Here is a 23,167-nt window from a genome sequence, read left to right as displayed (position 1 = left end):
GAACTCGATAAGTATACACTCAAATTATATGTCATTTTGTAGTCGATACTATAAAGAATGTAAATAGGGGAGTATTATGTGATTGAATTGTAGAACACCGTGCCCAGAAGAAACAAATAAAATCAATGAACGAGTAAAAATATTGGAATGCTTCTTCAGCATGATTTATAAGAAAAACATAAAAAATACATTAGAAAGTGCGTATTGAACCCTGTGCACAATATTAACTGTTATAATGTCATTTTTTTATAACAATACAAAAAGAAAATGAACCACTGGCATTAAGCCACGCCTGTACTATGTTAATTGGTACTATTAGTTGGCCCCTTATTATTATTCTTCTTAATATCTTGTTCTGTACGCATAGGGATGACGGGGAGTTGTCAGATGCGCGCACCAGAATGGAATGCTTAACTCAAATGTTTTTAAAATTGGCCTGATTGAAAAAGTTTATTTCGCAGAGTTAGGTACTGGTTGATATAATAACGCACACACTCAACATAGCCCCGCACTAGGGAAACCCTGTGTCGCGGGTGCCATAGACACACACATAGACAACCACAAATGACACCCAAACTCACGAGATAAATAAATGTAGGCTATACAAATATTTCTCCCGGCCTTTTTTCTTCTGCCCTCTGCGTGGCAGTCCGGCATGGTAACCGTTCGGCCACGGAGGCAGTTTTAATATATTTGGAGGGAGAGATAAATGATATGTGGGGCACCCGACAGTCCCAAATGATGGCCACAACATCTCGACGATTGATGGCACATCCTCTTAGTGCAAATTGTCAACAATTACCAACAAATTTTCATCGCGCTTTTCTGGTAAATTAGAAATGTCGATATTGCACGGTCTGGCCTGCTGCTCCATACCGTCTATCTTTGACGTGAGAATTTTAATTGTTTGTTCATATTCTTCCGTAGACTTAGTATATACTGAGATATTACTAACGCACTTTCAAAGTTCATCTTGTTGATTTGAGATAAACCACGTCGATTGATGCAAACTTGATATTTCGTTAGTGAGATTATTGACCTGTTCCTTCATGGCACTATTTTCACAGCGAAGATCATGGATATCTTTTTTTATTAGTGACTGGTAGGTTTCTAGGTCATTTGTTATTATTTGAATACTGTCTGATATATTTTCAAACTTAATATCCAGATCCCGCCGAAAGTCTTGCAGAACCTGTGTAAAGTTCTCCTGCATGCTTTTAATTTCGTATAGAATTTAATTGTCCGGCTGTTTCCTTTTTCTTATAGAAACGCTACATATTGCCGCATTCATAGCACTTAAGTCTGGGTTTGAAGAGTATCGATTGGGAGAGGACCTTCTCGTTGTCATGCTTCCAGAGCGCATAAAAAAAAACAAATAAATTTATGTAAGGTACCAATATATGCTGATGATAATTAAGTATACCGTTACTAATGTGTCGTTAAATTAACGCTCATATACACGCCGTGCGCCTGCATTGCCCTAGCGGTCGACAACAACGCGGCCACGCAGACATCCCGGGTTCGAAACTCACCTCGGGCAAGCAATTATCAAAGCAAGCGTTATACAATTGTTTAATTATCTTTCTTCTGTAGCACACCAAAAGATCACAATCGACGTCACAGCTCAATCAATACACAAGCGAAAACGAAACAGCAACACAATTCTCAATATGGCGGCCGGCTCATATGGACTCTGCCCCAGGATAGTAAAGGAGGAGTCGAACAAACGCAGTTTAAACGAAGTAAAACTTCATATTTTCAAGATAAAACAAATAGCCAGTAACACAAACGGTACGACCACACACGACAACGTCGAACAACGAAAAATTACATTTTTTACTTTCACAATACATAATATTTTGTTTCGGGCAATCTCAAGTTTTGACTTCAGATAATAGTGCTGTACGTGTATATAATCGTTACTCAGAAACAAACAAGGCTCACCGACCATGATACACAGGTACCTTCTGTTAATTAAGACATAAGCTTTAAAAACAAAGTATGTCTAAACGACGAAGACACGCACAAACTGTTACCAAAAGCAAATTAAGGAAGGACAAAAATTGTGCATGGCCACGGGGCCACGGGGTCCATGGCAAACACACGCCAGGCTCATGGACTGATTGAAAGGCACAATTAATCGAGTCGCTTTTAAGACAGCTTCCGACCACACGACTTTACTAATAAGTCAACTGGTAATGATAACATTAATACCTTTCCTAGTGTTTAAATAGTTTCATAAAAAGTCTTCAAATATTTTAATCTTTATTAAATGTCTTTAATTGCATATTTAATTTTTAATGCATGCAATAAGTCGGTGGGTCTGACGGGACATTGACAAGGCCTCGCGCCTGCATCAAGTAAGTACATAAAACGGGCAAGTTCATTTTTTGTTGGCCCGTTGTGGGTCATTTATTTATGGTTTTACCAAATCTGTGGTGATCTCACACGATACACCTCAGCAGACACAATCGAAGAACTCCGACTTTTCTTTAAATAAATTGTCCGTTTTAAGTTTTATTCTGCATGCAAGTCAATGGTATTGTTTGAACTTAATCATTTAACAGCCACGCCCCAAGTGTACTTAGAAAAGTTAACTTTTAGAAACAGCCGCAATAGAAATTTATATAGAAGATAAACGCTATTGTTTAGTCTTTTGAAGCATATTGTTATCCTAAGGATTATACAAATCGTATTACCACCTTACGACATAATGTGCGAACACTCACGCGGGGAGCACAGCCATCATGTCTAGTTAACAGAGACGCCTTGAAAATTGTCTACGCGCGGTATAAACTTCTAATCTGTAAGAGATCTCGCTACGATTGACATTTGTTAATTAACATTTGACAGCAGTAAGTATTTATTGAATATAATATTAGGTCTTTTTTTGTAATAGGTTGATTCTGCGTAACAGTGTGTATTCAATAGGTACTTTACATAATAATGTACCCACGATTTTTTAAATCTGAACTGAACTAAATAGAACACGTACCAAATAGCACATACACTTGTTCGAATATCTTTAATTTCGTTTGCAAAAAATAAATTCTGAAATAAGCTCGACACAAGCAAAAGAAATTTTAATTCGAGGTAAGGCAGTATCGGCTCTTAATTCAAATATAAAGTTACGTATATGAATTAAATATTGCTTAAATGTGAGCTGTTACATTTACAATTGTAAAGTATTAGGGTGATTCTCCTTTCACTCCCAAGGCGGCTCCGTGATGTCTGTGCCCCCACAAATTCACGACAACACATAGCTTAGCACTTACAGTAGAATAAATACAAAACCTTATATTACACACAGCTTCGCGCTCGCGCCCCGGAACGAATGAATTTTAAAAAGTAGTATTCACTTTTTAGTTCACCATTTTTATTGTCTGTGGACTTTTGACTATTCATTGAATTATTAACCTTGTTAGTTTTAATAATAAAATAAAACTGAGTCAAAATTGAAACTCCTTTTTTCCTATTTCATATTAAAGTTAATGAAACGAACAGACACTATATTTGTATTTATGAATTCCCGTTGACATTTAGAAAATAACATGCAAGCACAAAGCTTAATATAAACAACTACTTATCGAGTACTGTTCGCAATCGTTTGCTTACATTACATTATTATGTTCAGGAGGTACCTATTAAATGAGATGACAAAATAATACTTCAAACTAGTGGATGTAAAATACCCTCGAAACTTAACCGATAGATCTTGGTGGTTGCGAGCAGCACTCTAAAAGTTCGCCAGCACCAAAATGGCCGAATCGAATTACATTTTTACAAATCGCCTTGTTGCTTACGTCTAATCTTTTACAACTTGAAATCCCAAGAAGGTCCGAGATACTTCATAGTAAAAAGTACGTACACATATTTATATGAAGTGTCTGGAGGCCAATATCTACAAGCTTAACTCGCTAGAGGGCGTTCTATGGTTGTAGCTGTCAAGCGTCAAAACCATCTTGACATTATTGACAGTTACTCGTCCGTACGCTGGTCACTTTAACGAACTTAACACACCAAGCGCAGCCCGGCGCGGTTCTCATACAAAAATTACATAACACGCGATGTACGGGTGCTCGGTGTGTGAGGTACGTTAGTTTTTAGTAGATTACATTTAATATTGGCGGGACTTTGAGTTATGGTTGTCCAGCGACCGCGTGCACTGTTTGTATGGAAAGTGACGTCACGTCGAGGCGCCGACAGGAAGATGGTAGGAGGCAACACTGCACTCTTGTCACTAACACTGCGACACCGCTCGTACTATCTCCACAGTTGAAATGACAATTTTCGTCGTAGAAGCCTTTTCACTTTAAAAATCATAGTAAAAAAATCTTTTCAGATTAGTGCCAAGTTCGTTACACTCAAAACGAACATTTTGCAAACTGAATTTTTGATTTGAAAAAGAAACATCGCTACATTTAGACCACTTCCATTCACAAAACTGCCATTGTCAAGTCATGCGATGAGTACGAAGGCCGGCGTCGTCTCCGTCGTGCGTGTGCCTTTGCGCGCCTACAATATGTTACACCTGATTCTCCTGCGCTTCTTGCGCTTGACGTCGCCGTTGGAGGCGCGGCTGTCGTCCGACTTGCGCGACCGGATCTCGCGCATCAGGTCGAAGAACACCTGCGCCCACACCACATGGATTTTAACGACACAACATACAAGCTCGCCCCGCCCGCACCGCACTCAACATATACGTATGTTAGGTAATCTGGTCATTGGACAGCCCCGACACCGGAGGTCACAAACAAACAATTCGTAAGCTTTTGATCACTTAGCAACCAAACAAAAAAATTATAAACAACAGTTCGTGTTACGTTAGTCGTATCAAGTAAATGCCAACTTATTTACTGAACGTCAGTGGTGAATACCTAGCCAGCATTACTTAAGTTGAAAGCGCTAAACATCTAAGTGTCCGTGTTAAGTGGTCAACCCACCTTGTCGACGTTGTCGCGCGTCTTCGCGGAAGTCTCGACGTAGGGCACCTGCCAGTGCGTGGCGCGCTCGCGACACGCCTCGAGCGGCACGCGCCGCTTGTCCGCCAGGTCGGACTTGTTCCCCACCAGCAGGAAGGGGATGTTTTCATCATTCTTCACGCGGAGAATTTGTTCTCTGTAAAGCGGTGATGGCAATTCGAATGTCTAAAAGATAAACTACAATGTAATATTATAGTAATTCAAAACTTCAGGTGAAGGGAATAAATAGCTTGATAAAGGAAATACTACGTATGATTAAGCTGAATTCGCTATTTAAAATCGCAGACTTTTTTCTAAGTGTTTGTTGATATTGGTATTAATATACTCCCACACATAATTCGAACCACCTCGCATTTTTGGCGTAAAGAGTAAGAATACAAAAATAGTGTTATCATCGAAGAAAAAGTTGTCCCCCGGTTTTGCAAATCCAAATTCCCAACAAGGACTCATGGAAAAGACGTTTAGTATACTAGTTTCAAATTGCATAATAGTTTGTGATCAATCAAACATTCTCCTCTCTCTCTCTCTCTCTTAATACTGAAAATGCGTGGTGGCTCGAATAATGTGTCCGGAAGTGTATATATAATAAACTGGAGTAATTACACAAAAAAAAAATGGAATATCATGGTGAAACATCTTGTCATTCAATAAATTTATTTTTTTTTAAATCTAACAACTGTACTTAATAAGTAATATCGCTCACGACGCGGAAAAGTGCTGCTTCGAAGTGATTATTTTAGAGAACGCGACTCATGTTTCGCTTGAGCCACATTCCTTAGACGTTTTCTCACCTGAACTCCTGCGTGGCGTCGAACGACTCTGGCTCGGTGATGGAGAAGACGCAAAGGAAGCCTTCTCCGGACCTGAAGTAGTTGTCGCGGATGGCGGCGTAGTCCTCCTGACCCGCCGTGTCCAGAATATCAATCTGCACCTCTTCGCCATCCAGCACCACCTGCAACCATATCAATACTATATACACAACTAGTCTTCACTAGTCTAGTGAAAGTGTCAAACGATCGATTTATATTCAAAAGAAGAACACAGTAACGTTTATGCACAAGTAAACAAGACTCATATTCTAGAGATTAGATTCTTAGTGAATGTGAAAATTTCATTGAGATAACGCTGTGCTATATGTACAGATGCACTGCAATACACGTTATAAATGTTATTAAATAAATTATACGAACTTGTGCTCTCAGAGCAGGATGCGTCAAACCGATTTCGAGGGAAAGGTAGGATAAGCTTTAGCTTTAAAATCCTACAATCAATATGATCGTATCTATAGTTAAAAGAAACTTGCACCATATTTAACCCTGAAACTGGAGAACTCTGGACCCCAGCACTGAAATAGTCCAGCGACTTAATGCGACGGCATTAAGACCCAAAATCAAAATCAACAGGCGTAAACAAATCTGCTTCAGCAACTTATCGGATTCGGCAACCAAGTTACACAACATCAAGAGTCGACTCTTTTACAAAAGCGACTACAAACATAGACATAATTAAGTTTAATGAAAAGTCAACAGATTGAGTAGAGGTGAAGTAAAGAAAGATACCCTGAAAACTGACGCGGAACTGCAGAAGTAATCAGTCCTCAGCTTTGTAATAAACATTTTAAAAACAACAAGCTGCTGTCTCATAAAACAAATTAATAATCAGACGAAACGCAATTTGGTTCCAGTGACACACGTTGCACAGTGACTAACTACATTTGTTTTCTCGATTACGTGCTGATGAGACAAATGGAACTTTTTGATTTCGAAAAGGCTTTTGACCTCGTAGATAATGAAGAATTGCTCAAGAAATTTGCGACCTTGGATTTCACTCCAAGCCTATTATCTTTTTACGCTGATTACCTTAAGGGTCGAGTTTCTGCTACAGCCCAGTTTCAGTAAAGGACTTTTGTACTTGCTCGACACGGTAGCAAATGACTGTTGATTCGTTTAACTCATGAATTGATGCGATAATTTGGTGTTAACTGCAACTTTTACAAAATATCACCAAATTTCACGGTTAAAAATAATCTAATTGAGAGTGCAAACAACAACCAGTTCTATTAACTCATTATTTTTTTAATGATAGACAACGGGACAACATAAAATAGAATATCATGGAGAAATCGGAAGTATAGAAGTCCAGTATAATAGGAATTCTATTGTCTAAGAATATAATTATCCAAATAGAGAGCAATAAAAGCGTGGAATCGTGACCATTTCACGGCATGAACATCTCTTTAAAAGTAACAACAAACAACGGGCGTCGTCGGTTGGCATGCACAATCGGTTATCTCTTTTGAAATATCACAGCCAGATTCATACAAATCAAGACTAATGAAAAAGGAAAACGTAGTGTCAAGGTCCAGTCAGTGTTATTTTTTACTTTGATAAGTAGTGCTAACCTACTTGTATCGTCTCTATTCGGATTTCATGATGGGGCGGATGAATTTTGTTTTTTAATGTATTGCCCTCACTTACTTTATCCTAACTTTCCCATATTCAGAGAGTTATATTGCAAGTTTTTCTTTTATTGCGTTCTGTTTCATGATAGTATATCTGCTGGATTGTAATTTATATATTTATTTCTGGCGGGTAGAGGACGTTACAATTATGTTACTTTTATGTTATTATTAGTTATCAAACTTTTCACTTATGTTTGTTAACTTTTTTCTGTATCTTATTTTATTACTAGCTACAAACTGACAATAGATCTATCAATTTGTAATCACTAACTTTTTGAACTCGCCCTTCTGAGTCTTGAGACAATAATAGAATTCAGTTTGCCTGTATTTAATGGTCTACTAAATAAAACTTTTTCAGTCGTTTTCAGAAATTATAATGTGGTGCACATCAACGCGCAAAGCATTGAAATGCTCATCTACTTTCCATTTCTTCTCTCTTCCAAGTTTTCAACTGCTACGCAATTACTGTGTAACTTTTTCAATATGGTGAAGTAACCACATTCCTTTTCCCATTTAGAACATCTATTTCTGGGAATTGTTCTCTCTAACGAGAGAGAATAAAATCTTCTAGGAATTTACTATAGTCCATCTATTGACTACACTTTCCGCTGAAACACTCCTTAAAACTTTTCCCCTACGAACCACACCATTGGAGTAGCAACCGCGCAGCTTTCCTTCATTAAAACCTTTATTTAAAGTAAATAAACTAACTGCTGACTCATTGTCGACCCATGACCTCGTACGCTTATCGTACAAGGTGTTTGTACTTAGACAAAGATTAAAACTTTTCTACGACGTACTTTTGGAGCCGTGGACCTACTAGATAGGACAACGTTGGTTCAGAGTATGCGCACTTTGTATAATTCATTGTCGCTTCTTACTCACTTAACACATTATTCCTATCAAGCATCTTGCTGGACCATGCTGAATAATATTCGCAGCTACACGACGAGGAATAATCGTGCTAAAGCCAGATACTCAGCATCATTCAAACATGATTGAAATCGCTGCATAATAATGACTAGGGATGCACGACAATGCCATATCCACAGATCAGTCGAATATAGTAGCACTACAAATTTCCTAAAGTCACCTACCGAAATCAGCTCATCACCTAAAACTTGCATGTATATAGATTTTAAGACTTTCGTGGTTATTCACTAAATGATTATCACTAATATCATCATGATTGTCACGGGTTGACTGGACCATGGAGTGTGCAACCGTTCCGAAATATCGGGAAAATAAAAAGAAGTCATACCGTGGTAAGAAACCTGATATTAGTGAAAATAACTTGCATGTAGTCATTGACTTACAATTATGTAGTAGACTGTTTCATCAAAGACAACAGTTTACAAAATCTTTCTTTACTGCCAACTCCACTAGCTATTCTTCCTTTGTTATTAATCAATTTACTGACTGTGATGTTAAGAAAAACATTTTAGCTTTTGCCTCCAATATCGGTGGTACCTCTTGCATTAATCGTAATATGATCGTTACTGTACTCGATCTCCTCACTTCTGTTGTTACCAAAATACATCAGCTTCTATTATGTATTCCCCTAACTTAGAAAGGTATTACCGGAAAAATTCAAACCCGTTAAATTACCATTTCATTTCAATTATTTTTTCCTGTTCAAAGTCCCAGACAGGCTTGTTCACGAAAGCGACTAACAAATTCGGTATGGGCGTAAAATAACGAGCATTGGCTATTCTAACACTTCTTAATTTCAGTAAGGTCTTCAATGGTCCGGCTTATAGTATTTTACATCTGACTACATAAAACGGTTCCAAAATATACCGTTTACCTCCCTATATTTTTAGTTGCACCTCTTTCAGTCTCTCCTAATTTTCTATCTTAAGGTAGCCTGGACTGTTGTACATTAGCTTATTTTAATATACAAACATTACTCCTCTGCGTTATCATTGTACACAGTGTACAATAATGGACAATTTCACATCACTTACAATTAACACTGTGTCTTTGTTATGTATGATACTTTTGACACCAGCGCAGCGTGTTCGCTTCCGACGTATACTTTGAAAATTAAACTTTGACTGTTATTGTCAAACATGTGAAAAAGATCCGTATCTGAAACGCATAACAAGGACTTAATTCGCTAATCTACCAATTAATCGATGCGAATTATCAAAATCTGAAAAACAGGCCCAAACGACCACCCCATAGGTCGTTTTAGAAAGCTGTAGATCCAAACCAGGTTTACGTGTGACCTCAGCAACGGTGAATGTTAATTATACGACAGTTTCGAACACACTTTCCCAGCTTCTTGTCCAGCGCTAGGGAATTGACCAGGTCGACGACGTGGCAAGAAGCTAGCTAATGACTGCTCATTGAGTAGTAGCTGTACATGATTACAAAATCAAATTGAAATTGTATGCAAAAAAGTTGAACGAGAAGATTCGTGAATGAGCTTTCTGTTTCTTTAATTCTTTAGATGAAGGTTTGCGTTTTGTTGAATTAAGGAAAGTACCACGTACCGATGTTGCAATGCTGTACGCTTGATGCCGACTTGTCTCACTGATAATATAATGTAAGCGTTGATCGCAAGAGTTTGATAGGGCGACGTTGACAAGCCACTCGTGGCCAAGTGTCTTACAACACACTATGGGAATACACGAAATGGTAAACGAATTATTTCGAATAAATATATGTGCTGATAGTTGATATGCTGGGAGGCAAGATTTTAAAACGCGATAAACAATGTCAACGTACCTTTTTTCTATAGCTGTCCGCTTTAGTAGGTTCGTAATCTTCGACGAACTCATCGTACATAAACTGCAGCGTGAGCGCCGATTTGCCCACACCGCCTGAGCCCACCATGATCACCTTGTGCAGCGTTGGCGCTGCCGCCGGTCTCTTCGACATTGTGCACGTCCGCTTCTTCGGCAAGAGCCGCGAACACTGCAACACAAACAATATATTTGCATATTCTAGTAATAATCTTACATGGTTTTTTTAGAACAGCTAAGTGGAGCAAAGACAACGTAAAGTTTTTCTGTTAATGTGTAATTCGTATTCAAATAAGCAGTTACTAGAAGATTTATCGTAGACTTTAGGGACTCTATTGACATGACAATCGTTAAGAAACGTCAAGAAAGAAACAGAACCTATCGATACCAAACAATCGCCCTCCTTATGCAGATATACCCACCACCACACAAAGGAGTAAAATCTTCAAATAACCTCAACACATAACAAAAAACGTTAATTACGTTTGTCGACGTCAATGATTCACTAAAGAATGCCTTATCAGTCGTTTCTAGCGAGTTGTCGGAGGCCGAGTGCACGATAACGATTTGAAGTCATCTACAGACGTGTCGTAAGACTGACTGTAATCTGTAATGGAAGACAAGTTAAGCAATCGAAATTTTGTTCAGCTCCTACTAAAGGTCAAACAACACCAAAAACGACGTCTAGTAGAGAAAAAGCCGACCTAATGAACAAGACAACGACGATTATGACCTAGACCTAAACTAAGAAATTCCAAGTGCTATGAGTGCCGGAGCAAGGAAATTAACTTCAGTGCACCCAGAACACGCAGACTAGAATTAAAAAAGTTCGTTTTCCAAATTGGTTTTACCCGGAATCGCACCGGGAACCTCCTCGTCTACCGTCCACAGCACCGACCGTTTGGCTACCGTAGTCGACAATAGTGCCTATGTACATTTTTATTTTAAAAACACTATATGTAACATTCGCCACAAGCGCGGTGCACAAACATAATTCGGCTATGGTATGTTGTCATGTCGACCGGTGTGTCACAGCAATTCGACATGTAGGGAAAGCGGTGGGCGTATACGGCCACAAGCCATAATAAACTATTATGATATGGCCATAAAGTTAGTTGTTGAGAAAGCAGCGAGTTATCATTCTATCGATGTAGTTGATCTTGATTAAGATGTGGTTCCGAGAAAGCATCTAGGGACTTAAGTAGAAAGATTATGCACATGCATAACCTACTATCTACAACTGTGCCGTATGAGCCTCATGTGTAGCGGCAACATTACGTCGCAATGTTGAATATGGTTTTTGCGACAAAATGCGTGGGTTATGTCCCTAGTGAAAACTTGTGCGTCAGATATTTTTTATGACATCTCTGAGATGCAGGCTTCCTAGTAACGTTAAATGTATATTAAATGCTCTGTAACAAAGGTCCGAGCAAACATGAACTACTGCTAACTTATTGAATCTGTGTCTAATAGCGATGGGTGAATTAGCGATCAGGCGAGTCAACGACCCGCACAATACGATTCCGATGCAAATATTAAGGCGCAAGGCCATTAGCCGCGCGTCGCCAGCCAACCACTATATGAACTTGTGACAACCACCTATTGGCAACTTCCCAATACCGGTTTATACCTGAAAAATCGTTGTTTTACTTGCTCGAAACTAATCATAACTATTAGTTAAGCCAAACAAGTAGTGAATTATGTGTTCATAATTACAACTCATTTATTTGCTGTAACACAGGTTTAAAAGTAGACAATAATAACTATAACTTTTTCATGAAAGAAATAAACCAACTTCAAAAGTTTGTGGAATTACATGTGTCTGTCAAGTATTTTTTTTTATTTACAAAAATCGACTATTCTTTATCGCTAGGTAAAAACTTAGTGGTTTAACCACCTAGCGATGAGCGCACTTACAAGCTCGACACTTAAATTAGCTTACAATTCACTATAATATTAATTAGTTCTAGAGTATATGTCTACATTTAAATAAGTGCTATAGATACTACAAACCAAGACAGTGTCTGTTTAAAAGATTTGTGCATTTCTTGACATCACCCTCAATGTCACTTAGCACTGTGCTTGGTAGATGGCACGTTGTATCCCGACAAAGTATATGTTGGTATGCACGAAAGCGAGCGCAAATAAATTATAGAAAACGGTTAACGAAATGTGGTTGAAATCTAATAAGCCTGATTTATTCCCTAATTTGCTACCCTGGGGAGGAATATTTTCTTCAAATTTAAATGGGAGCTGTACTGAGGCACCCTCTCGAAAAAAATACAGACGAATTGAAAACTCTTTTTTTGAAGTCGGTTAATAAAATAAGTATAGTTTCACTGCGACCGGCCAAGCATAAGACAAATAAATTATCCATTTACTAACATGTAAAGGTACAAAAAATAATAATCAGAAGACAAGAAGTTTTTTTGGACTTTTTGTTATTTGTTGTTGAATATAACGTGGGTGCGAGAACATAGATCATGTAAATCAGTACATAATTTAAACGCGGTGATGATGATTTGTACAACTATGAATAGTTAAATATACCTAAATGTCAAAATAATGGAGCTGCCGAATAAATACGATAGGGATTAGCTATGGAGTACAAAAAATAATTATTTTTACTGAATTGTACAAGATCGCGATAAATAGTGTAAGACTCTTTATTTTTATGATATCTAGTTACGGGACGAGTCGTGAGTCTGGTGATAAACGATACGTCTACCTATATCAATTGCCAATGAGAGTTTTAAATCGCAAATATCTGCAAGGCAGACTGCTGCCGCTGCCCGCCCTGAGAGGTACCTAAAGTTGACAATCCCATGTGTCTGTAGTTTCACCAGCTCTTTTAAACCGCAACCTGGACGAACTGTTTCACTAGGAGCTGCACTTTTACTACAAACACAACGAAACAAAGGAACCAACACCCTTCACTGAGCTAAATTGGCGACCGAACACTCGAAAGGTCATTATCATCGTCATCTCAACGAATCCCGTTAAAAGTACGACTATCCCTCGTTCGCGATCACATTTTCCCAAAGGGATTTTTGCGCATTTCCCACCGCAGACAATGGCTCGTCAGTCAGTCAATGTCTCGGCGAACGAGCTAAATCCATTGCCTTTACGGTACGCGCTTTGGAACCGTTCCTTCCATGCGCGTACCAAGCTATTGTTTCGAGACGATTTACAGGTGAAACTGTGGTGCAGTGGAGCACAATAAATGTATTATGTTCTTTATTATTTTGTTTCACATCCACCATAAATAGGTGTCAACTTTCAAGTCGTTTCAGCAACAAACGAAGACAAATAATTATAATGCGTTGCAACGTTTTGTAATAAAAGTGATATAGTCCTTATTTTTAAATATTGAAAGAAGACGAAAACTTGGCCATAGACTCATCTGATGTCACGCGTTTGTCTAGTAATGCCTGTTCACTCTATTCTGAAATGACAGCTTTCAGGATTCAGACGTCAGCAGTATATTCCATACCTTTGCCGAACGGATCGGCATACTATAATAAGACAACTATGGTAACTCCATACAAACGTACATGCGCGTATACGGCACACATTCGCATAATCTCGCAAGGCACTCGCGTTGCATAACACTGATCGTCCCAGCGCGCCTTTAATTATTATGCGAATGTGTGTGTCCGTACACATCGCGCGGCACATGCATAGAAGCCGCGCTGTTACTTGGTACGGGATGACATCGGGAAGGATAAAGCAAGGAGCTTCGTGCGCATGGGTGGTAAGTTAATGACATAAAGATTGAGTGATCCGGGGTTTCTAGAAAGTCGAGTGAAGGGAAAACGATGAGTGTGGAACTAAGTTATAAAGTTCCACCGCACACTCTACGAAAAGATCCGATAGAAAATTGACAATCGGGGGCAGGCCACGTTTCCCGGGTCGGGAGAAATATCTGTATGACCCACATATTTTATATTGCTCTCGTGAATTTTGGTGTAATTTGTGGTTGTCTATGATAATTTTTTTTTATGATACGTTTTCCCTAGTGCTAGGCTATGAGTGTGTGCATTATTTTTTGCGGTCCAATTAACCTGGTACTAAAATTACGCATTGTGTATTTTACTGCGCAGAACATAATGTAAATAAAAGCAACAAAGACAATGGCGTGCTGCAATTAAACACCACCTATCTGCTCTGAATATAAATGAAATGGGCGATGGCGTCTGCCTTCAACAATGCTTCTATTAAATAGTCTGTTGTAATACGTTTTTATACCGTACGTTGTGCGTTCACATGCCGACGTTGGCGATTCCATTCATGGCTGACGATAAGCAATCGGAAAAACCATTGAGTTAATTCAACCCTTGCTTTATTGCAACCCATGAAACTGTAATAAACTGTACTTTATCTACTAAGATGTATGTATGTTCTGCGATCTATTTTGAAGAATCTCTTTTCAAACACAATATATAATCCACTGCTAGACGACAAACAAAAAAGTCACTACCATAAACGCCACACGTCGGCTAAATTAATATAAAACTCCCGGATGATGATTCCACGGTATTTTAATTAATAGCTCTGAATCGCATCTACGGCCGAGGTCTATTTATAAAGTTTCTTTCAAGGTTCTTTCAACGTTACCGGCATCCGGCACGCGCGAAGTTGATTACATTTTATTTATTACTCTTTAGAGGGTGCGAACAGTTATAATAATGGGAAATACCGATCATACTTCGCCTTACATTGGAGAGAACGTCATGAGCATTGTGTACATCTAGCATTTAATCACCTTCCCTCATGAGCACTATCTTTTGTGGAGAAGTTTGTGGCGTTGGTTGGTATGGAGTGCGCCATACGACGTAGATGACCTCGATGGTCGAACGGCTTGTGCTGTGGGCGTTGGATGAGAAGGTGTCGGGTTCGATTCCCGATAGGACCAAACTGGGAAATGAACTTTTCTGAATTGGTTCTGGTGTAGGTGATGATGAAGAGCCCCAGAGTGAATTCCGTTGGGAATAGGGAATTTCCTAGCTTGAGAACAGATAATTAGTGTGGTTGTCTGGCACATTCTACGAGCCAATGTGATATCACTGTCGACGGTGTGTCACCGTGTGAGAACTGCCCTAAACAACTCTCGATTAAGACTCCGTTAACACAACCTTGATAGCTTATCAACCATATCGCCAAACACGACTTTGAAAGCAGATGTTATGCCGGTGACTTACCTACACATAGGTTAGTTATGCCGCTAACCCGGACCCTATTGGCCATTACACTCGCAATCTACACGACAATGTGTATAGAGACATGTACTAGACAAAACATCACGAAGTCAGTTTAAAAGGAAAGCCACAATCTGATTGGCACCATCATTAATCTTCAAACACACCACAAGAAACAGGATTCTAAAACTATTTTTGAATATCAAAGACTTCAAATTCAAATACAATATCATATTTGTTCACATTTACTGTTCTCAATGATTCAAATGTCACAGACTAAAAAAACCAGAAAAGCCAAATGGGTCGCTCACTACAATCGATTTTCGTCATAGTAGTACGCATACAGTTTTAGTTTTAATATTGGATTTTCCTGATATGAATATCAACAGAAATCGTATTAATTGCTTTGGAAATGAGATTGTAACTGTGAATAACAGGCAATTTAATTTTTATTCGTCGTATTAATGTTTTGTCTATCATTATTTTTCATTAAAAAAATCTAAGCTTCTTAACATAAATTGCGATTTCATAAATGCCAGCGTAAGAATGCCGATTTCTTTAAACATAAATAGGTACAAACTATAACGAAATTACATAAAGAATATAATTAACCTGTCTACGCGTGTTTAAAGACTCATAAAGAGGGTATGGAGAATTCTATCCTGGAACTTTCAATAAAGATCTAAAATTTGCCACTTACTTTTGTTGTATAAGAAAATCATTACCAATTGTCATTCTATCTCAACAATAACTATGAAATACGTAAATTTTACTTTAAAATAGAAGACAATGCCATCAAGACCTTTGCTTCGCGTCCTATTAAAAATAATCCAAAAATAATAAACTAAATAATAAATTCCTTCCGATAAAACAACAATGATCAGTTAGTTAATCGATAACAGTTATCGGACAATCGCAAACATGAAAGTATTTTCCTTTTTATCGATCGTGTTATTAAATCGATTAAGCATGTGTTATCGTTGAATATTGCCCGCCGATAATCCGAATAGGTACGTAATCAGAATACTATGTTGTGATTTTATATTAAGAGATCTCAAAAAAAAAGATAAAACGTGACGATTATGGTATTGCAGTTTGATTGAAACATGAAACTTTGGAGATACGAAAAGGTCGACGTTAAAATTAGCTTCGATTATTACTGGCGTAAAAAATGAGTTACAAGTTAATAAGTTTCTACATTTTTCGAAAATTTTTAGTTCTTAATAAGTAAATAAAATAAACATCCAGTATCATAACGATAAGATGACATCGCCAAAGTCGCGGGGCATAGATGAATCTGACTAACGACAAATGACGGATGGCACTAACTAGCCAAACGGGAAGCCTATACAAGTCCCGGGAGTAAAGTGCCTATAAAAATCTACAAGATTCCTTTGATTCATTTTGTCATATGAAGTCAATGTAAAAAAAGACTTCGCAAAATGTTTCCTATGTGAATTTGGTACGTCAGCAACGGTGCGTGGCTATTTTAATCGTTCGTTTGAACGTTACTGCTTATGGATTATGAAATGAAAGTATTACGTGTGTTTTCTCTGCAAATCAAGTATTCATTGATTTTCTCCGGCGGCAGGCCGAACGATAATCGCGGCTGTCAGGCGATTGCGACCGATGAAGCGCGACACGAGAACGTATTCATAGATTGCGATGACACCCTACAGCTTGTCAGGCGCAGACGCCGTCACCGTGATTCGACAGAATTCATCTTCAAATTATTTGTGGTGACGAAAAAATTGCTAGCTAGCTTTCACCAATCAAAAACCACGGTTTTACATAAGATACAAATAATAAGAGCATTATTCCTCCCAGAATTCAGTTTCTAGTAGGTACATTTAATAGTTTAACAATAGATTTAAGGATTTCTCTACTCGCTTTGCCAAAACAACATTACCGCCTATATCTAAAAATACTTTTACGAAAGTGTCTTCAAAAAATATATTACCTATTGTCTCATTTCAGAAACATGTTTATTTCTTAATAAAGTTAAATTTCTAAGACATGTTAAAGTACATATCTAAACATAGCCCTGATTATGGTAGAATAAATTTGTTTACGTTACGGAAACCAACAAAGATTAAAGATTACCCCTAAGGGAAATTAACACCCCTACACATTCCCTACACGTTCTCAATATTATTATTATTATGTAGGTACACGTTATTTAGGTGTCTCGTCACATTTTAATTTTTGAAAAGATCCAAAATCATAGACTAGGGACCTTTTTATAAATGTAACAAACCACTCGGGTTGAAGTCTAACCGAAGAGTGTGACATAGTGAATCACTCCTTCATCTCAATCGGATTTCATACGTTCAGAACGGTAACTCTACAGGAGGACATAAACACATTTTGATATCTTAATTAATGACAGACCATGACACATGCAAGAAGGAATTCTCATACATGCAAAATTGATATACCAGATGGCAAGTGAGTAAACAATATATATCTATGAGCAAGAGGCAACCGGAAGTTCCATTTGATATCACAATCGAAGCCACTGAGATGCTCAAAAACCTGGGTGAATCAGTCGGCCTACTTCAAATTGAGCAGAAGTATAAAGAAGTTGTCCTTTCATTTGCAACAATTACGTCATTCTTACGGTGACCAATAGCTTCAACAAGAGCAAAAAATACGACTTCGTCGATAATTAGGCCGGAGATGTAGTGCACATAATCGCGTTTGCAATTCTAAATAAACTAAAAACCTTATTAAAGAGGCGTTAGTAACACAGGCCGTAGATTCGCTACAGGATATTTATTGCGTAGCTGTTACTGCAGTGATTCATAGGAGTGTGCTGTTTTCTATATAATTGTATAAAGCTACGGCCCCAGGATTCATGAAAATATGCTATAGTCGTGAATTTAGAACCACCAGCTGACCGTGAGCTTGCCATACTAGGAAACGCCCAACCATAAGCATTTTTCTTCTCTCTTCGCCAGTGATTTTGCGTCATTAAATTTTGTCAAATCACGTAGGTAGAACTTTCTTCATCTTTCGCCCATCAAACTAGGTTTTCTAAAATTAACTCATTCATAAGAAAACATAAGCTCAATCTTGCAATACTATCTACCCTTTGCCAAAACAACATTAACACCTACATCTAAAATTACCTAAATGAAAGAGGGTACACAAATAGAACCGTCATAAATCACTATATAGGTAGGTGGAAAGACTAACTTACCACATCAAAAAGACCGCACCCTCTACACTTTCCTTCTTCGTCGGACACAACCATTATTAAACGATAAAAATAACGCGTGTAAACAAAACTATTCCTAGGAGACCCGTGCCCAACAGTAAGTAGCAGGCGGATAATTCAACAAGGCTTAATACAAAACCGGCACAGCGGAAATTCGCAACACTACTGTTACAAAACGCTTCAGTATTCACAAAAAGCGTGTTCCTAAAAAGGAAAACAAAAGAACACTTGTCATTTGAAATTCTAGTACCGTTTCGAACTTTCACACGACTCTATAACTCAAATAACGAGGTAACACTTCTATTAATATCAAGTTGTTCAAACTCGCATTAACTTTAAGCCGTATGTGGTATTAATGATAAAGGCTAGAATACAGTTCGAGAGTCGAACCAGCACTGAGTCAGCGGTCATAAGAGTTGTAGGCCGAGCAATTAGAAGCTGCCAGATGAGACCTTCTGGTCCTGTTAGTCATGTAATTGATTCACACCAGACGGGGCGGTGACGACACGACTGCATCGTGAGTATCGTGACGTCATTCGCGTGTTGAATACCGCTTTTGAAATCTCTACGTCATACTGTGATTCATGTTGCCTTAGATTCTAAGTAAGATTTATAAAAAAGATGCTATAGACACACAACAATATTTAGTCATCGGAAAATATTCAATACAAAAAATATTTTTTGAACGCTTGTCACAACTAAAACAACAAAAGTTAACTATAATGAACACAAAAAGAACATAGATAGCCATGTAACATATCTCTATTCTGTAATTTCTACATATATGTACAATAATGGACGTGCTTACGATGCAGCAATTTAAGTTAATCGTTATTATCAAATTTCATCAATTTGGTCAAATAAAGATATAGAAACGCAGTCGTTTCGTGACCGAAGGGTATAACGGTGACTGGACGCAGGCACGAGGCTTATCAGTCATGAATCATGTCCACGAGAGCCATTGTTTTTCTCTTGATCCGATGCGTGACGCGTCACTCGCATTCGCGATTGTAAACCAATGCAACAAAGATTATGTTCATTTAGGTATTTTTAAACTAGTTGCGGTAATTGAATGTTCGAGTCCATTCTATATAATTAACTCTTATGCGCTTGATTTAACGGCGAAAGAAGACGTTCTAAACTTAAATGTTGAAAATCACGAAATTAAACACAAGAAATACGTTTTTGTCGACTTGATGGAAATTATGTAATGGAAGATTATACAATCTTTATAAGAATCACGAGAGCAGATACACGAACACGTTGCGAAATAACACAAGAACTACATAATATACAAAAATATGTAAACCGCCAGTCACGATAATGAAAGTAAATGTTTGGCCGCAAATTGGTGCGAGGTTTTTAATACAAAAGACTCAAAAGTCACGGCGCGAAAGGAACGCCAAATCAGCAACAGTCTGCTTACATTAAAAACATTCGCGCGACGTTTAACAGGTGGAACATCGTAAATATTGTTTTACATGAAAAAGGAACTGTTCTTTTACTTCATGAAAAAGTAGCTACGTTTTGCGGAATGGAATTTGTTAAAAATGTTTTTCATAGCGTCGCAAACACTATTATCTATAGCAGAGTACTCGTATATCAGTTCGGCACATAGGGAGTGTGCTAACAATATTTTTTTCCATTATACTACTAAACAGCACTACAATGGCTAGAAAACCTATGCGTACGAGAGTAGCTCAGACCTATTCGCACACAATTCTCTGCCACAATAACAGCCCCATTTTCTGGCCGACCACTAACCCGGTTATGACTTTAATGTTCTTTGGAGCATTTTCATAGCCTAACTGTTAGAAAAGAAGCTGGTGACTTATTTGTTGAAAGAGAAGTGGTAATATGATATTAGAGTCTACTATTTAGATGGTAATTTAAAGTACGTTTGTAAGTACGTAACACTTACACGAATAAATACCTTTTCTTCCATCATTGCGTCAATTTATACCTACCAGGGACTTTATTAATATTCCTTTGTATTTGAATGTACAATTTATTACATAAACCCTCTGAGTTATACTTTCCGATCATACTGTTTCTGTGTAATAAAACCAGAGGTTAAAAAACCTGGCAAATTTTGGCCACTCACATTACGTGAGGAATAATCTAAACTGAGCTGTAACATTCAGTAAATAGCGCGCAACAAGTGGCTTCTTTGTTCATTATAACGTTAGCAACATGAACTTGCAAATTTCATTAACGGAAGCGGAGGTCTGACTCGCCACTTCCGGAATGCCCGAAATTTTCATGAAAAAATTAAATGATGAACAAACTTCGTACAAACGAATGAACTAATGCTTGTTTACGAAAATGTTTAATTATAACTGATAGTCATCCACTGCTGGGCATATGTACATAGTGGACTATCATAATACTACTTGCATACAAATCCATTAATTAGTTCATTTTAACACAAACAAATAAGTAATTACATGATTAATGTGTAATTTTGAAAACAAAGTTGTAATCGACAATGAAATATTGCTTGATGAAAAGCAAAAGATATTAATTGTTAATAGCAATAAAAGTTCTACTTTCGAAGACGGTGCGAAATAAACATATACACGAAGTTTAATGTCCCGTGAAATCGTGCGAAAAATGTAAATGATGTAAAGATGTCAGAACATGAACTGTACAATTTTTCGTTTAAGGCACGTTTCGTTTTTGCTGGTTATGGTTTCTTTGTAGGATAAATTATGAATTCTACAATTAAAGATATATCACGCGGTGATATAAATTAATTATTGTACACCACCATGTATTACTAAATTCCCCAGAGCGAGGCACTGATCTCCGCTAGAATATTGCCACTACAATACTACGTAAATACATTTAAATAAAATACTAGTGTGATGTAAAGAACTGGAACTAATCAATATCGAGACGAGAACATGATGTTGCATGTTGATATTTCTTTTCCAAAGTAATGAACCAGAACACTGCCGCGGTCATTTCACTAAACAAATATTTACATTTATTTATACCTACCTTCTAATTGATCTGTGCCATGCGCAAATGAAATATTAAAACTACATTAACAATAAAGCCCGTTGATAACACTGAAAGGAAAATGTAATTGTCATTTTGTCTGACACCATTTGATGAACCAATTTATTAAAAGTACCTTTTGTAATTACAGTGGCTGTCGTACTTTTTCACGGCTTTTGTCTAGCTCTCACTTTTTTCCACGCTCTTCTGAATTATGGATAGAAACCAACTGACACTACAAGGCCGAAGGCCTGCGCCGATTAATGGCGCTTCATTATTAGTTGTGCTATTTCCTTACATTAAATGTGTTGTCGACCACTTTTACCGACTACAACGAATGGGGTAATGTTAGAAAGTGTCGAGTTAACATATTTGAATGATGTCCATTAACGATCGGGGTTTTATGATATTTGGTAACATTAGATTTTTCATAAAGCCCATATAAGGCTATAATATATATAAGCGGCAATTGTTTTCTGTGCACTACCATAATTAATGATAAACTGACCCAGACAAAATAATCATTGCTCACTATAGCCGTTTCTCGTTGTTAATTTTCATGAATAAGTGGCCCCTAAGCCAATAACCTCCTTACCCCTTACTGCAAGTGTTTGTACATATACAATTGCAAAATGAAAGTACCAGTTCATCAAACGAGCTCACAGCACGCTAACAAGGCACAAATACCTTTAAAATTTCCTGCAACAAACAAGTTCTCTTGTTTACTCATCTATGTAAACAATGTAAGCAATAAGTAGCAAGACAACACAGCAATATAATAAATAATAACTAGTGGTTGAACAAAAACATTTGCGAAAAAACGTGTTTTCTAGTCGAACAGTGGAGAAAGAGAGAGCTGGTGACAATGGCCGATCGCATGCGAGCTAGATGCCAGATAGGTTAATCAGATGCTGCTTGTATACTGATGAGTGCTCGAGACGTAGCCGCGACTTTTTTAAACAAATTAAATATTTTACAATATTCTGCTTGTCTCAAAACTCCTTGATAAAAGAAGTTAACTTTATTTGGTACATTATTTCAACTTTATTTTGTATGCAATAGGAGCTGCAATAACGCATTTTACATCATTTATTCAATGAAGTTACATTTTTAATTCACTTTCATGTCATCAATATACATAATGTGTTGATGTCCTTCATGACAACAGGTACATTAGCATTGAAATAAGAATTAGACCACAGACATATATCTAGATAGACGCCGCAAGTGTACGTACTTCGCGTGCCCAAAGTAAGTGCAATAAACTTACTTGCCGCTGCTACACTTCAGACCGCGCTCGACCGTTATCGTAAATAAACACCAGTCGAAAACGCGAAAAATGCATAATTGTGCCATTATAAACTGCAAAAGTACCATAACTGTGGGTAAACGGGTGAACAGGGACGTTTCCTTCCACGGGCAAGTGATTTAGTAATCAGAAGATGCTTAATTTATATTAAAAACAATTTTTTGGTTTTGTATGAATTTCGAGAAAACAAATATGCAACCGAGTCTATGCCTCGTGACTTGTAAACACATTGCGGCTTTTACTT

The 23,167-nt window shown here is 37.6% G+C and overlaps 1 protein-coding gene across 5 annotated transcripts in view; it reads right to left on the bottom strand.

Annotated features, from left to right (window-relative positions):
• Positions 1 to 23,167, bottom strand: part of LOC113225793 (ras-related protein Ral-a) — a 31,833-nt gene that overhangs the window by 4,439 nt on the left and 4,227 nt on the right. For 2 of the 5 annotated variants that reach the window (XM_026458201.1, XM_026458197.1), the window contains exons 2-4: positions 10,177 to 10,365; positions 5,774 to 5,934; positions 4,944 to 5,118 (exon numbers count right to left, since the gene is read on the bottom strand). In XM_026458201.1, the coding sequence (XP_026313986.1) occupies positions 4,944 to 5,118; positions 5,774 to 5,934; positions 10,177 to 10,329 (489 nt within the window). In that variant the 5' untranslated portion in view covers positions 10,330 to 10,365. Of the gene's footprint in view, positions 1 to 3,932; positions 4,630 to 4,943; positions 5,119 to 5,773; positions 5,935 to 10,176; positions 10,366 to 18,593; positions 19,105 to 23,167 lie in introns of those variants that run through there. The other 3 variants (XM_026458200.1, XM_026458198.1, XM_026458199.1) reach the window with 3 other exon arrangements.

This window comes from Hyposmocoma kahamanoa, unplaced genomic scaffold, assembly GCF_003589595.1.
Source record: "Hyposmocoma kahamanoa isolate Upper Pololo Valley unplaced genomic scaffold, ASM358959v1 175, whole genome shotgun sequence".
NCBI classification, from domain to species: domain Eukaryota; kingdom Metazoa; phylum Arthropoda; class Insecta; order Lepidoptera; family Cosmopterigidae; genus Hyposmocoma; species Hyposmocoma kahamanoa.
This window is presented reverse-complemented; position numbering and strand designations above follow the sequence as displayed.